General features: G+C 40.0%; 1 protein-coding gene across 15 annotated transcripts in view; it reads right to left on the bottom strand.

Moving 5' to 3' along the window:
- ARHGAP12 (Rho GTPase activating protein 12) overlaps positions 1-17,092 on the bottom strand; it is a 206,078-nt gene that overhangs the window by 93,989 nt on the left and 94,997 nt on the right. For 9 of the 15 annotated variants that reach the window (XM_036351214.1, XM_036351162.1, XM_036351195.1 and 6 more), the window contains one exon: positions 11,868-12,128. In XM_036351214.1, the coding sequence (XP_036207107.1) occupies positions 11,868-12,128 (261 nt within the window). Of the gene's footprint in view, positions 1-3,490; positions 3,496-10,358; positions 10,400-11,842; positions 12,129-17,092 lie in introns of those variants that run through there. The other 6 variants (XM_036351247.1, XM_036351238.1, XM_036351252.1 and 3 more) reach the window with 4 other exon arrangements.

Genomic DNA, 17,092 nt, shown 5'->3' with positions numbered 1-17,092 from the left:
TCAAAAATTAATTTTTTTAACAAAGAAAGAATTTTCAAGGCAGCCAGGTGGTTAGGGGGAGGGGGAGGTAACATATAAAGGAAAGCCCATTACATTATCATCAAACTTCTCAGCAGAAGCTCTACAAGCCAGAAGAGAAGTGGGACCAAATATTCAAACTACTGAAAGAGAGAAATTACCAGCGAAGAATAATATATCCAGTAAAGTTATCCTTTAACCCTCTGCAGTCCAATTTTATTTTTGGAATTCAAACAGTCTGGTCCAAATTAATTGACGGTATTGAATGTTGAACGGTTTGCAGTGTTGACCTCAGCCTCAACGTTGGACCTGCTCCTAGCGCCTGGTCTGTCGAGTCAGCCTCCACATTGGACCAAAAAGGGTTAAATATGAAGAAGAAATACTTTTCTATACATACAGAAACAAAGGGAATTCATCAGAAGACCCCTATTGCAGGAAATACACAAGGGGGTTATTCTACCTGAAACAAATAACAAAAGGTCACTATGAGTAAGTTCACCAACAAACTTACAACATAACCTGGCTGGTGTGGCTCAGTGGTTGAGCGTCAACCTATGAACTAGGAGGTCAGGGTTAAATTCTCTATCAGGGCACAATTCCCAGTTGGGGCACATGCCTGAGTTGCAGCTCAATCCCCAAGAAGGGGTGTGCAGAAGGCAACCAATCAATTATTCCCTCTCATCATTGATGTTTCTATCTCTCTCTTCTCTCTGAAATCAATTTAAAAAATATTTTCATTAAAAACCAACTTAAAGCATAATTAGAGATACTTTGTGGCAACAAAAACAGGGACAATTTGTGACAATAAAAGGGGAGAGGGTGGAAGTCTGACTTTGCAAAGGAGGATGGACATCAGATGCATTCAAAAGAAAAAGAGCTACTATATACATGAAATTTTCTTTTTCATAAACCTAATAGTAACCACACACAAAAACTCAAAATAGAGACACATAGCTTAAAAAAAGAGAAAAAAAAGTGAAGTATGGAATATCACCAAAGAAAAACAGACAGAACCACAAAGAAAAAGAACCAATGGAGGTATAGAGCTACCAAAAAACAAAAGATGAAATGGATATAGGAAATTTTCATACATCAATAATTACGCTAAATGTAAATGGACTGAATTCACCAATAAAGAGAGAGTAGCAGAGTGGATCAAAAAACAAAACCTAACCATATGATGCCTTCAGGAGACATATATAAGTGTCATTTTGTGCAGAAGACATAATTCTGTATATAGAAAACTCTAAAGACTCTACCAAAAACTATTAGAAACAAATACAGTAAAGTTGCAGGATACAAAATCAATGCACGAAAATCCACTGTTTTCCTATATACAAACAATGAAACTTCAGAAAAAGAAATGGAGGTGGGGGGGGGGGGAGAAAATGGAGGTGGGGGGGAGAAAATTCCTCTTACAATTACAACCAAAAGAATAAAATACCAAGGAATAAACTTAAATAAGGATGTGAAGGACCTATATACTAAAAACTATAAAGTATTATCAAAAGAAGTAGATGTAATACTGTCAACAATTATATATATATATATATACTAGAGGCCCGGTGCACAAAAATTTGTGCACTCAGGAGGGTCCCTCTGCCCGGCCTGTGCCCTCTCGCAGTCTGGCACCCCTCGGGGAATGACCACCTGCTGGCTTAGGCCCACTCCCTGGGGGGGGATTGGAACTAAGCTGGCAGTCAGACATCCCTCTGGCAGCCTGGGAGCTCTCGGGGGATATCCACTTGCCAGCGGGGAGCAGGCCTAGAGGCAGTCAGACATCCTTAGCACTGCTGAGGAGGCGGGAGCCTCTCCACTGTACTAGCAGTCGTCAGCCTGGCTTGTGGCTGAGCAGAGCTCCCCCTGTGGGAGCACACTGACCACTAGGGGGCAGCTCCTGCATTGAGCGTCTGACCCCTGGTGGTCAGTGTGTGTCATAGTGACCAGTGATTCCATCGTTCTGTTATTAGAGTCAATTTGCATATTACCCTTTTATTAAATAGGATAGATGCCTGGTGCATGGGTGGGGGCTGGCTGGTTTTCCCTGAAGTGTGTCCTGGATCAGGGTGGGGGTCCCTGCTGGTGTGCCTGGCCAGCCTGGATAAGGGGCTGATGGCTGTTTGCAGGCTGGCCAAGGCCCCTAGCAGGGAACCTTACCCAATGAGGGTGTGGCAAACCTGGGTGAGGGGCTGATGGCTGTTTGCAGGCTGGCCACAGCCCCTTCAGGGTGGGGGTCACCGCTGGGGTCCCTGGCCAGCCTGGGTGAGTGGCTGATGGCTGTTTGCATGCTGGCCAAGCCCCTCAGTGAGGACCCTCACCCCATGAGGGTGTGGCCATCGTGGGTGAGGGGCTGATGGCTATTTGCAGGCTGGTCACAGCCCATTCAGGGTGGGGGTCCCTGCTGGGGTGCCTGGCCAGCCTGGATGAGGGGCTGATGGCTGTTTTCAGGCTGGCCACACCCCCTTCAGGGTGGAGGGTCCTGCTCGGGTCCCTGGCCAGTCTATGTGAGGGGCTGATGGCTGTTCACAGGCTGGCCAAGCCCCCAGCAGGGACCCTCACCCCATGAAGGTGTGGCCATCCTGGGTGAGGGGCTGATGGCTGTTTGCAGGCTGGCCAAGCCCTAGCAGGGACCCTCACCCCATGAGTGTGTGGCCATCTGGGTGAGGGGCTGATGGCTGTTTGCAGGCTGGTCACAGCCCCCAGCCACTCAAGCTCCCAGTGAGGCTGGCTGGGAGCCGGTATCTGGGATTTATTTAGCTCCTATAATTGAAACTTTGTTGCCTTTTGCGGAGGCCACAGCCAGCCAATGCAGGTGGGAAGCTTGGCTTCCTCAACAGCCGGGGCAACCAAGCCTCCTGCTTGCTCCAGCTCGTGGCTGCCAGCCACCATCCTGGTTGGGTTAATTTGCATATAGTCGCTCTGACTGGCTGGTGGGCATGGCTTGGGTATAGCAAAGGTATGGTCAATTAGCATCTTTGTCCTTTATTAGTGTAGATATATATATTTTTTTAAAGAGATAGAAAAAGACACAATGAAATGGAAAGATATTCCATGTTCATGGACTGGAAGAATCAACATTGTTAAAAGGGCCATATTACCCAAAGCAATATACAGATTTAATCCCCATCAAAATCCTAATGTCATTTTTTAAAGAAATAGAATTTTCAAATTATCAGGTCTGTATGGAACCGCAAAAGACCATGAATAGCAATCCTGAGTAAAAAAGAACAAAGCCAGAACTATCATACCACCTGACTTCAAAACTGTAATACAGAACTACGATAATCAAAACAGCATGGTACTGGTGAAAAAAAAGACCACACAGAGCAATAGAACAGAATTAAGAGCCCAGAAATAAAACCACAGGTATATGGGCAAATAATTTTTGACAAAGAGCCAAAAACACACAATCGAAAGGGGGTAGAGGGAAAGTCTCTTCAATAAATGATGCTGGGAAAATTATTGACCATACCTTTGCTACGCCCAAGCCATGCCCACCAGCCAGTCAGAAAGCCACATGCAAAAAAAAAAATGAAACTAGGTTACAATTTGACCCATGTACATAATTTAATTCAAAATGAATCAAAGACATAGATCTGAAACAATAAATTACATAGAAGAAAACATAAGTGCTATGTTTTCTTATGGACCATGGTCATAGGAAACATTTTATGAATCTGACACCAAAGGCAAGGGAAATAAAGGTAAAAAGAAATGAATAGGACTATAAAATACTAAAAAGCATTTGCACAGCAGAAACTGACAACATAACAAAAAGGCAACCAATGAAATGGGAGATGATATTTGCAAATAACAGCTCCAACAAGGGGTTAATATCCAAACTATATAAAGAACTCAACTCATACAACTCAACACCAAACAAACAATCCAATTTAAAAAATGGACAGAGAATGTAAACAGACACCTCTCCCCAAAAAGACATGAATGGCTAACATATATGAAAAGATGTTCAATTTTACTAGCTATTAAGGAAATGCAAATCAAAACTACAATACACCAGCTCATACCTATTAGAATGGCTAGTAACAACAAGATAGGTAATAATGAGGAGTTAGAAATGAGTAGTCAATTAAGGGTGGGATATGGGGGAGAGGAATATAAAGGGGAGGAGTGACTGAACCCGGCCTTTGGGAGCAGAAACCAGTTCATCAACCACACCTTGTGTCCCATTTGAAATCACAAGAACCATGGGGCTGGTCCAGGGCTGAAACAGGGTTGGGGAAAATGAGCAAGAACCCTGAAGTTTAAAATGTATGGATATTGCTAAGGTAGAATTCTTAGAATTTACCAGTGGGAAGTTAGCAGGGCACATACTAACCTCAACCAGTGGTTCTCAACCTTCCTAATGCCACAACCCTTTAATACAGTTCCTCATGTTGTGGTGACCCCCAATTTCATTGTTACAAATTGAACATAATTAAAGCATAGTGATTAATCACAAAAACAATATGTAATTACATATGTGTTTTCCGATGATCTTAGGTGACCCCTGTGAAAGGGTCGTTCGACCCCCAAAGGGGTCGCAACCCACAGGGTGAGAACCACTGCTCTAGACAAAGAAGCTTTGGTGGTAATGTGCTTGGGTACCCTCCCTCCTGCAGCAAGGAGTTTTTCTGTAATAAAACTTTACTTTCTCAGTCCTGCCCATATGGCTCATGGTTGAGTATTGACCTATGAACCAGGAAGTCATGGTTCAATTCCCAGTCAGGGGACATGCCCAGGTTGCAGGCTTGATCCCCAGTGTGCAGTGTGCAGAAAGCAGCCGATCATTGATTCTCTCTCATTTGTTGAATTTAATTACAGAGGAAGGGAGAGGGAGAGGCAGATCTCTCCCTCTCCCTCTCCCTTCCTCTGTAATTAAATTTAAAAAAAAAAAAAATCTAAATAAAAAACTTTACTTTTCCTCATCTCTTTGTGAACTCATTCTTCAATTTTGCGAGACAATGAACTCAGACCCAAACAGAAATTTTGGCATTAATAACAAATGTTGAAGAGGTTTTGAAGAAAAAGGAACCCTCATTCACTGCTGGTGGGAATGTAAACTGGTACAGCCACTATGGAAAACAGTTTGGTAATTCCTAAAAAAATTAAGAATGGACTTACCATATTACCCAGCAATCCCTCTTTTGAGTATCTACCAAAAAAACTTGAAAATATTTATTTGCAAATCTGAATTCATCCGAGCATTATTCATGGTGTCCAAGACATTAAGACAACCAAAGTGTCCTTCAATGGAGGATTGGATAAAGAAGATGTGGTACATATATACAATTTACTGGAATTATCAAAATTAAAATATCAGACTAAAAAAAGATAATAACAAATACTAGTAAACAATAGGCCCTTCATTGTAGGAAAAAAAACTACATAAGATATTATTTGATAAGTGAACAACATGGAATATTAATTGTATACTAAATAATATATCAGCATTACATTTTTTCTATGATAAATCTATTTTTCACTAAAAATATGGTTTTGCTGGAAAATGTTCATATAGTTGAGAGAATAATTACGTTGTCTGCTCCAAATAGTCCAGAAAAAAGTTACAAGAGGGTTGGAGGGAGGAAGAGAGAAATAAAGCAAATGTGGCAAAATATTAACAATTGGTAACTCTACAAGAAATCTCTGGTATATGAAGTTTTACTGTATTACTCTTTCTACTTTATTGTAGGTTTCAAACTTTTCAAACTAATAAGAGGGGAAGCTTCACCAAACAAATAAAAACATTTTTTTTTTTTAATTCAAGGACTGGTTTAACATCAAATAAAAATGTAGTTGAGACAGAAACCAAGATGGCAGCATAGGTAAACACTGGAAATTGCAGCCTCATAAAACCACTTCAAAAATACAACTGAAAAACAAAACGGACATCATCCAGAACCACAGGAAGGCTGGCTGAGTGGAAATAATACCAATAGAAGGAAAGATAAAAGCACACTGAGACTTGGAGGAGGTGTGGAAGTAAAGTGCAGAGGTACAGAGGCGCACGTGGAAAGGGAGGGCAACTGAGGACACAGTCATCTTTTACAATTGGGAGGGAGTCTCAAGCTCCCGATTGCTCTGAACTCCAGTTCCGGGCAAGTCTCTGGGGACCCAGACTCATACTGGGAGAAACTGGACTATCTGGCATTGGTCGGAACTCGAGGGCGGCTTTTTTCAGAGGTGCTTGCAGCGATTACCAGGACACTGAGACACGGGGCCTTTTAGGGTAGGACTGAGGATCAGCCATAGCTGTTTGCTCCGCCCTGTTGATTCCGAGACCCTGCCCCACCCAAGCTGGGCACAGAGCCTTTTGCATATGAAAGGCCTGGCCCTTTGCAATCTGAAAATTACCTAACAAACTGCAGCTGGGTCAGAGAGACCCAGAACATCCAAAAGAAGGCCCAAGGCCCCACAGCAGCTTGCATTGCTTCACAGCTGGGCCTCATCTAGGCACCTCCAAACCCCAAACAAAGAAGAGGAATCTGCAGATCTCTCCATAGCTCCTGCTGGGTAGCCTCAGGCAGAGGCTAAATTAGCACCTCCTTAGATATTCAAGAGCCAGTGTACCCAGTGGTCAGAGTGGGACTATCCAGATTACAACTCCTCAGATCCATAAGGGACACACTCAGGGGGCAGACTCAGTGAGCACCAAAGCCCCACTGAAGCAAGTCTTGCCCCAGAAGGGTATCTCCAGCACAGAAGTTCTCCCACTGTAGACACAGCTGATTCTCACAGCCAACTGGCCTGGAGGTCAATTCCTCCCAGTGATACCTACAACAATCAAGGCTTAACTACAACAAGACTGTGCACAAAGACCACAAAGGGGTGCACCAAGAGTGTCCACCTCAGGTAATTAGGAAGGCTGAGCCACTGGGACCAATAGGACACCTAGCACAGAAAGCCACTCTATCAACACAGGGAAGCATGAAAAATGCGGAGACAAAGAAACAGGTCACAAATGACAGAAATGGAGAAAAGCAAACTACTGGATATAGAGTTCAAAACCACACTTTTAAGGTTTTTCAAGGATTTTCTAGAAACCGCCAATAAATTTAATGAGACCATCAAGAAATCCAGTGAGACCATCGAGGTTCTGAAAAAGGACCAACTGGAAATTAAGCATATACTGACTAAAATAAAGAATATTATACAGAGTTCCAACAGCAGACTAGAGGATCGCAAGAATCAAGTCAAAGATTTGAAATACAAAAAAGCAAAAAACACCCAACCGGAAAAACAAAAAGAAAAAAGAATCCAAAAATATGAAGATAGTGTAAGGAGCCTCTGGGACAACTTCAAGTGTACCAACATCCGAATTATGGGGATGCCAGAAGAAGAGAGAGAGCAAGATATTGAAAACCTATTTGAAGAAATCATGACAGAAAACTTCCCCTACCTGGTGAAAGAAATAGACTTACAAATCCACGAAGTGCAGAGAACCCCAGACAAAAGGAATCCAAAGAGGACCACACCAAGACACATCATAATTAAAATGCCAAGAGCAAAAGACAACGAGAGAATCTTAAAAGCAACAAGAGAAAAACAGTCAGTTACCTACAAGGAAATACCCATACGACTGTCAGCTGATTTCTCAATAGAAATTATGCAGGCCAGAAGGGAGTGGCAAGAAATATTCAAAGTGATGAATGCCAAGAACCTACAACCAAGATTACTTTACCCAGCAAAGCTATCATTCAGAATTGAAGGTCAGATAAAGAGCTTCACAGATAAGAAAAAGCTAAAGGAATTCATCACCACCAAACCAGTATTATATGAAATGCTGAAAGGTATCCTTTAAGAAGAGGAAGAAGAAGAAAAAGGTAAAGATAGAAATTATGAACAACAAATACAAATCAACAAGTGAATCTAAAAATTAAGTGAATAAATAATCTGATGAGCAGAATAAACTGGTGACTATAATAGAATCAGGGGCATAGAAAGGGAGTGGACTGACTATTCTCCAGGGGGAAAGATGTGTGGGGGGTGCGGGAAGAAACGGACAAAAGTCGTACACCTATGGATGAGGACAGTGGGCGGGGGGTGGTGGGGTGGTAAGGGCAGAGGGTGGGGTGGGAACCGGGTGGAGGGGAGCTATGGAGGGAAAAAAGAGGAACAACTGTAATAACTTGAACAATAAAGATTTAATTAAAAAATAAATTAATTAATAAATAGAAAATTTAAAAAAAATGTAGTTGATTTGGCATCCAGAGGAAAATAGTGAACAGAAACTACATCTTGAAAATTATTGAGAATGAAGCAGAGAGACATAGAGATCACATTTTTAAATATAAGGGAAATCAAGAGACATGACAAACAGAATAAACAGACTAAACATTCATTTACTCAAATTTCCAGAATGAGAAGAGAAAATGAGACACTAGCTTTATCGAGTTAATGGCTACGAATTTTCCAGAACTGATCAAAGATAGGACTCCTAAAATTCAGGATTCCAACAAAGCCCTGGCAGGAAATAGAAAAGATACCTTCACCTTATCACATCATAGTGAAATTATAAATAGAATATCTTAAAAGTTGTCAGCAAGAAATGACAATCAGACTGACAGATGAATTTTTTTCATCAACCATGGAAGCAAGGAACATGAGAGTAAAATCTTTAATAAATTAGAAAAAAACAAACAAGTAAATATTCAACTTAGATCTATATACCTAGTAAAGACATTCTTTAAATATAAGGATAAAATAAATAAATTTCCAGATAAATAAAAACTAAAATTCTCTCATGAACAGATCCTCACAAAGGACATTTAAAAGTATGTACTTAAGATGGTAGGAAAGTTATCCAGATAATCTAATTTATGTAAAGAAATGTGATAAAAGTGGTAGTAAATACGAGGATTAATTTTAAGAGTGACCATGTACAACAAGAATAAAGACAAAAATAAAATAAAATATAAGACAATAGCACAACAACATGTATAGTCCTTGTACGGCTTTAAGGAGCAAGAAGCAAAAGCAACACTACTGACATTTAAGACCAGACTGATAACTCTTTGTGCGAGTTTTCTTGTGTATCATAAGCTATTCAACAGCATCTCTGGTCTCCAACCACTAGAGGCCAGTAGCAGTCTCCCAACTGTAACAACTAAAACTCTCTCCACACTGTCTAACCCCCACACCGGACACCCCACAACGCCTCCCTGAGGAGAACTGTCCCTAGTTGAGAACCTTTGTTCTAGAGCAGTGGTTCTCAACCTTCCTAATGCCGCAACCCTTTAATACAGTTCCTCATGTTGTGGTGACCCCCAACCATAAAATTATTTTCGTTGCTACTTCATAACTGTAATTTTGCTACTGTTATGAATCGTAATGTAAATATCTGATATGCAGGATGTATTTTCATTGTTACAAATTGAACATAATTAAAGCATAGTGATTAATCACAAAAACAATATGTAATTATATATGTGTTTTCTGATGGTCTTAGGCGACCCCTGTGAAAGGGTCGTTTGACCCCAGAAGGGGTCGGGTGCCACAGGTTGAGAGCCGCTGTTCTAGAATGACCACTAAAATAATGTTTCTAAGTTAAGATGGAACACTTGCTCTGTATCAAACCCCACTAAAATAAAAATGGTGAGATATCCTTTAAAAGTCCTAAACCCACAAGAAGAGGGAAAATAAAGAAGAGCCAACAGTCACAACACTCTGGAAGTTGAGACACAGATGAACAAGAAAGCAGAATCTAAACTGGTGGGAGTAGGGAATGAAGTTGGGAAGGGAAGATGAAATCCAATAAATTTATAGAGAAGAATCTTCAAATGGCTCAGGAACTGACGGTATTCCTGGAATTGGGGCTGAAAGTAGGGATACTACCTGGCTGCTGGGAGTGCACCTCTTCCTTATCTCAGCACAAGTATAGGTATTTATTCCCTCTCAAGAGAGAAAAACAGTACAATTCTTAGTTGGAAGACAACTCAGACAACATAATTAGGACATGGGTACCAACAGAAAGAGGGACTAAGGGATTATATGCAAACTGAATGCTAACTACCAAGATCCTGGCAGCCCTGACTTTCTACATAGAAGATTTTAAGACTTCTGTGGAAACCGATTAGTCTAAAACAGCGGTTCTCAACCTGTGGGTCGCGACCCCTTTGGCAGTCAACGACCCTTTCACAAGGGTCGCCTAAGACCATCCTGCATATCAGATATTTACATTACGATTCATAACAGTAGCAACATTACAGTTATGAAGTAGCAACGAAAATAATTTTATGGTTGGGTCACAACATGAGGAACTGTATTTAAAGGGCTAGAAGGCTGAGAACCACTGGTCTAAAAGGAAAGAGCTAATGGTTCTAACATTGGGGACTCACCAATAAGCAGATGATCCAGCCTGCCATAAAGTTCAAAATGCCTTGCAAATGTAAGAAAAAAAATGATTTCCAACCAGAATTCTACATTCAGGCAAACTAGCAATTAAATATGAGAGCAGAATATAGACATTTTAACAAAGTCTCAACTTTGCCTCCCATGCACAACCTTTCCCAAGAACCAGAAGATATGACTTAGCCACTTTGAAAATATCTATTTTTATACAATTTGTAAGCTGAGACTCTGATATACAAAACACTCTTTCATTTAATGAAATTGAAAGCTAAAAAAACATGTTAAAAGTTCTTGTGTGTACTTTAAAATTCCTTTAAATTATTCTATAATTTAGCCCTTTCCCCAATCTCCCAAATTACAAGATTTTACTTTATTGTTGATACACAGGATAATTTATTTTCAAATCTTTCTAGGTCTACAATTCAAATAGTTTTTCTAACATTTTTTTATTACAATAACCAGAAACAATTTCTCTCACTATTCTCAATCTCATTCTTGAACACTAAAAGTACAATTTACCACCAGACCAGAGCTATTAATAACCAACTAAAACACAGGACAGAAGAGGGGTTATTAACTACAAAAAGCTTTTAGATTCAGTTAAATACAAGAGGTGTTACCTGATTTTTCCAGCTCCTGAAGATACGTTTTTATTATACAAGCCAGCTGCTTTTTATAAGGGCAGGGTGTCCTATGCAAGTGCTGAGCCCCAGTTTATTGAACAGCAGGATTTAACACCCTTTTTTGAACCCTAATGAAGCTTTTTCTGCATTTCTAGACAGCCCCAAGGAACCTCTACAAACCTCTGAGGTAAGTATTTCTCAAAATACAGCTAGCCAATTCACTGCACCACCCTTCAAGAAGTGTGGGGAAAGGTGAAAGAAACCAAGGGTGCAGGGGAAAGATAGTATGAACACCTGTCAGAGAAAATAATGATTTTGAAATACACTGTGAGACTTACTGGATGGCTCATTTGTAGCAGACCACTAGATTATACTTATCTCCCTTACATATAAATAAAAAGTGATCTTGTACCTCTAACTGTCAGAAACTGAGAAATATCCTGGTAGCATACCAAACCAATAAAGTATCAGTTTTAATCAGTTAAATATTTGTTTTGGTGTATTTGACTAAGCCACATCATTTTTTTCCCCTTCCTTTTCTAAAAAAAAAACATCACTGCATGGGCAGTAACAGTGATTGAACTATCACCTAGCACATGAGCACATGAGGGAAACTGCTGACACTACACAACTTTAATCCAGTTAATTCTGCAACTAGTAAGCACACTACAAGGTTAGCTTCTGTCTATCAGTTAGAGACAGTAACTAGCAATAACATAATAAAACCTGCAAAGAAGATTTGATATTTTAGAGATTTCAAGTGCACTACCATTTCAATACCAAGACACAAACCTATTCACTCCTTTTGCTCTGAATGATTAAAAATAAAAGAAAGTTTTGTAACTCACTGGTCAACTCCTTGATTACTCATACCTCTTGATCTCCTGGATTTTGGAAATCTTTGCTAATGCTTGTATCTCGAGTCCATCGAGGGGGTTTCCAAGTTCTTTCCTGTGTTCCTCTGTTATAGTAATAACTACGCCCCGAAGTATCTTTATGAGTTTCCCATTCTCCATTAATTTGAATTGCTGGGCTCCCAGGAAGTGGGGGAAGAGTAGACTGGGATATTTTCAGCTCTTGTAGATTAGCATAGACAGGAGAATCTGGACGTCCTTGATTTGGAGGTGTCGTTGCCTGTGAAAAATTTGAAGTATTCATGTTTAAACTAGCATATCATTTATAAATTAAAATTAAATTATAAAGATACAGCTTAAAATTCATTTTAAAACCTATACAGGAAGTTTCTTTTTAAGGAAGTGAAATTTAACAGTTTCAATATCCCTAGTTTGAAAGAAATTAAAGATTCAAAGAGAATCCAGTGTGATTAATAACTTTCCCTCACTCTGAAAGAATATACAACTAGAAATCAGAAGCTGTGAGTTCTAGTCCAAGATGTGGCACTAACAAGTTATATGACACAGGATCAGATCACTTCACCTGTCTAAAAATGAATTTTTTTTATTGATTGTAAATGAGGAAATTGAATTAAACAACCTGCGTTTCCTTTGGCTCTAAAATTCTATTATTTTAGGCAATTTTTAAAATATAAAGAGCCTTGCTCTAGCTGGTTTGGCTCAGTAGATAGAGCATCAGCCTTCAGACTGAATGGTCCCGGGTTCGATTCTGGTCAAGGGCACATGCCCGATTGCACACTCAATTCCCAGTAGGGGGTGTGCAGAAAGCAGCGGATCAATGATTCTCTCTCATCATTAATGTTTCTATCTCTCTCTCCCTCTCCCTTCTTCTCTCTCTAAAAATCAATAAAAAAAAAATTAAAAATATATATAAAGACTTACATATGAGTAACTTAGCAACTACTCAGAAAACTATCAAAAGAAATAATTTTATATTCAAAGCTTTAATATTAAATCAGGAATATAAATAAAAGATAAAGGAGATAGATTACTGCAGCTAAGAATTTACTACATTCTATTCCTTCTCAGTTACAATTTCTAGGTAGCCATAAACATATAATTTAATTTATTCCTAGTTTCTTTGTGAATTTCCTAACAGTGGAAAAGTAAGAATGAGCAATAACTCTCTGATTTACAAGCTTAATCTCAAACTAGATATTTTGTTTTAAATGTCTCACTACATGTCAAGAGCAGAATACTCTTCATACACTTTGCATAAGGACACTGTAAACTGGGTTGCTAGAATTCTAGTTGCTGAAAAAAAGCATTCGTCTGAGAACACCTTTTTATATTGTGTATGCACATTTATGTATATACTAGAGGCCCTGGGGGGCGGAGGGATCCCTCAGCCAGGCCTGCCCCCCTCACATTCTGGGAGCCCTCAGGAGAGGGAGGCAACCTGGCCATCAGGGGAAAGCGACGCCCCATCACACCTCTGCTGTTGCCACTGCCAGCAGCCCAAGCCTCGGCTGGCCCTGCTTACCTGCGCCTCGGGCGGCCCTGAGCAGCTGGGCAGCCGCCATCTGAGGCTTTGATGTGCCTCGGGCGGCCCTGGGCAGCTGGGGGGCTAAGGAGACTGGGGGACTCCGGAGGCAGGCGCGAGGAGCGGCTGCGCCCGCCCCCAGGCACCTGCCACCCAGCAGGGTTAAGAGAACTGGGCGCTGCCATCTTGTGGCTGTGGGCGCCGCCATCTTTGAGGGCATGGCAGTCAATTAGCATATTCCCTCCTTATTGGCTGTGGGAGCCTCCATCTTTGCAATGGCGTGAGGGTCAATTCCCTCTTCATTAGATAGGATCATTCCTTTTATGACAGAGTATCTCAACCTCAGCACCACTAGCATTTTGGGACAGATCATTCTTTACTGTGAGAGGCTATCCTGTGCACTGCAGAATGTTTATTAGCATCTCTGGCCTCTACCCTCTAGTCTAGATCAAGGATGGGGGAACTTTTTTTCTGCCAAGGGCCATTTGGATATTTATAACACCATTCACGGGCCATACAAAATTATCAACTTAAAAATTAGCCTGCCATAGTTGGTCAAACATTTATTTAACTCATCCCTAACACCTTGGCAGGGCCAGACCAAATGATGTTGAGGGCCTTATGAGGTCCACGGGTCGGACGTTCCCCACCTCTAGTCTAGATAGTGGCTCCCCCCCAGACCTCACTGTGACAACTAAAAATTATTCAGACATTACCAAATGTACCCTGGGGACAAAACTGCCCTTGGTTTCGAACCACTGTTTTGTCATATAAATCCTAGAATTATACTCAGATATACAATTACTTCTATAATATACCCATTGTTTTATGAATGCTTAAAAATGTTGAATTAAAAAGGAAAATGTGGATAGATATACTGAATCAGTTTTATTGGAATTAAAGTAACTATAACTTCTCAAACATAAAAAATAAATTTATATTTAAATTTTTTAAAGGGGAAAGAGCTAATACAAATAAATATTTTTTGTCTATTAGGTAATTATAATTAATTGAAATCACATAATAAGCTTTAAAAAAGAAAACAGTAAAAATAATCCACAGCTTAACCACATTTAAGAAATGGTTACCTTCGGTCTTTTTACACACAGTAATTATGCCAAAACAGTGTACTCAATGATACAAATTATAATTACACAAATTAACATTTTTCTTAAACTGTTACCTTTGAATTTAGATTACTATTGAACAGTATCCTCCTATGAGGAAAATCTATCCATGAAGACAAATTTCCATGTATTTCTCTTCCAAACTAATTCTAATCCTGGTGAATTCCCTAAGATAATAATGCTTCTCTGACTAAAAATGAACTCTGTTAATAGAGTAGTTCTATATAGTAAGTCATTTCCCAGAACCTTGTCAAGAGAATATTTATTCAACAAGTATTAAAGAAGTTCATATTTATTTCTGATATCTTTACTAAAGTTGAAGAAATAAAAATACCAAGAAACAGCCATTTTCTAAATGATATTTATGGACAAACTCCATTAAATCTTTAGCAAAAAACTAGTTTCTGTTTAAGTAGTTGAAATTTAAACAGTTTTTCCAATTAAAAAAAAAATTTAAACTGCTTCAACACAGTTTATAAGGCAAGCATAATTCCGAAACAAAAGCAAAGAATTAAATGAAAGAAAATCATAAGCCAATCTTACTTATAAATAAAAATGTTAAATAAAACATTATCAATCAAATCCAGTATTAACAAATAAATTGGGGGAAAAGCAGAAATGTTAAGAAAGTCTGTCTTTAAGAAATCTCACTGTAGTCCTTTACATTAACAGAACAACATGGTCATCTCCACAGACCAACAAATCATTTGATCAAATTTAACATGGAATCAGAATAAAACTCAGCAAGTGAGGAATAGGTGATACCTCCTATTAATTTGACTTTTAAAATTACATACAATAAATATCATATTTAGCAGGACACTGATGAAAAGCACTGTCATTAACGTCAATAATAATCTGCTTTCACCACTCTTATTCAAGATAGCACTGGAAGTCCTAGCCACAGGGATCAGGCAAGAAGAAAACATAAAAGGTATCCAAACTGGAAAGGAGGAATTAAAACTCTCATTATTCACAGATGACATGATACTATACATAGAAAACACTAAAGACCCCACCAAAAAACTATCAGATTTAATACATAAATTTGGAAAAGCAGCAGCATACAAAATTAACACACAGAGAGAACCAAGATGGCGGCATAAGGTACAAACCTGTACGTGCTGCCCCCCACAACAACATTAAAACCACAACTCTAAGACAAAACAGCTATCATCCAGAACCACGGGAAAGCTGATCGAGTGGAAGTTCTACAAAAAGAAGGAAAGAAAAAAGCGCATAGGAGGGGAGAGGCACCAAGAACAGAGGTGCCCGGCCGCGCATGAGGCTGCTGCACCTGGGTGCGCAGTTTTTTTCAATCGGAAGGGGATACCAGCTCTCGAACCCACTGAACTCATTTACGGTGAGACGCTGGGGTCCCAGGCTCCTACAGGGAGAAACGGGACTGTCTTACAGCAGTGGGAAAGCGAAGGTGACTTTCTCACAGAGTTGCTCGCAGGCCTGTGGGAGGCAGGGCACTCGGGGAATCGCGGAGTCGGAGTCACGAGGTCGCTGACGACACCACTGCTGTTTGCCCCGCCCTGGGAACTCTCTGAGACCCCACCCCACTACATCCCCTCCCAAGCTGTGCTCGGGGCACAAAGGAGGCACCTGCGCTTTTGCAGCCTAACTGCAGCGAATCAGATAGCTCCAAAACTTCCAAACAAAGAGGAGAAATCTGTTGATATTGCTGTAGCCCCTGCTGGGTGGACCCACACACATAAGGGTGTCGTCTCCAGCACAGACAGTGGCTTCTCGCAGTCAGCCAAAAATGCGAAGACAAAGAAACATGTCACAAATGAAAGAAATGGAGGAAAGCAAACTAATGGAGGACATAGAGTTCAGAACCACAGTTATAAGGTTACTCAAGAATCTTCTACGAACTTCCAAGGAACTTAGTGAGACCTTCAAGGATCTTAATGAGAATGCCAAAAAAATGGAAAAGGACCAGTCAGAAATTAAACATACACTGACTGAAATAAAGAATAATATACAGAGATCCAACAGCAAACAAGAGGATCCCAAGAATCAAGTCAAAGATCTGAAATACAAAAAAGCAAAAAACACCTATCCGGAAAAGCAAAACGAAAAAAGAATCCAAAAATATGAAGATAGTGTAAGGAGCCTCTGGGACAACTTCAAATGTACCAACATCTGAATTATTGGGGTGCCAGAAGAAGAGAGCAAGATACTGAAAGCCTATTTGAAGAAATAATGACAGAAAACTTCCCCTACCTGATGAAAGAAATAGACTTACAAGTCCAGGAAGCGCAGAGAACCCCAATCAAAAGGAATCCAAAGAGGACCACACCAAGACACATCATAATTAAAATGCCAAGGGCTAAAGACAAAGAGAGAATCTTAAAAGCAACAAGAGAAAAACAGTTAGTTACCTACAAGGGAATACCCATACGACTGTCAGCTGATTTCTCAACAGAAACTATGCAGGCCAGAAGGGAGTGGAAAGAAATATTCAAAGTGATGAATGCCAAGAACCTACAACCAAGATTACTTTATCCAGCAAAGCTATCATTCAGAATTAAAGGTCAGATAAAGAGCTTCACAGATAAGGGA

Source organism: Myotis myotis, unplaced genomic scaffold (assembly GCF_014108235.1).
Source record: "Myotis myotis isolate mMyoMyo1 unplaced genomic scaffold, mMyoMyo1.p scaffold_m19_p_1, whole genome shotgun sequence".
In the NCBI taxonomy this organism is placed as follows: domain Eukaryota; kingdom Metazoa; phylum Chordata; class Mammalia; order Chiroptera; family Vespertilionidae; genus Myotis; species Myotis myotis.
This window is presented reverse-complemented; position numbering and strand designations above follow the sequence as displayed.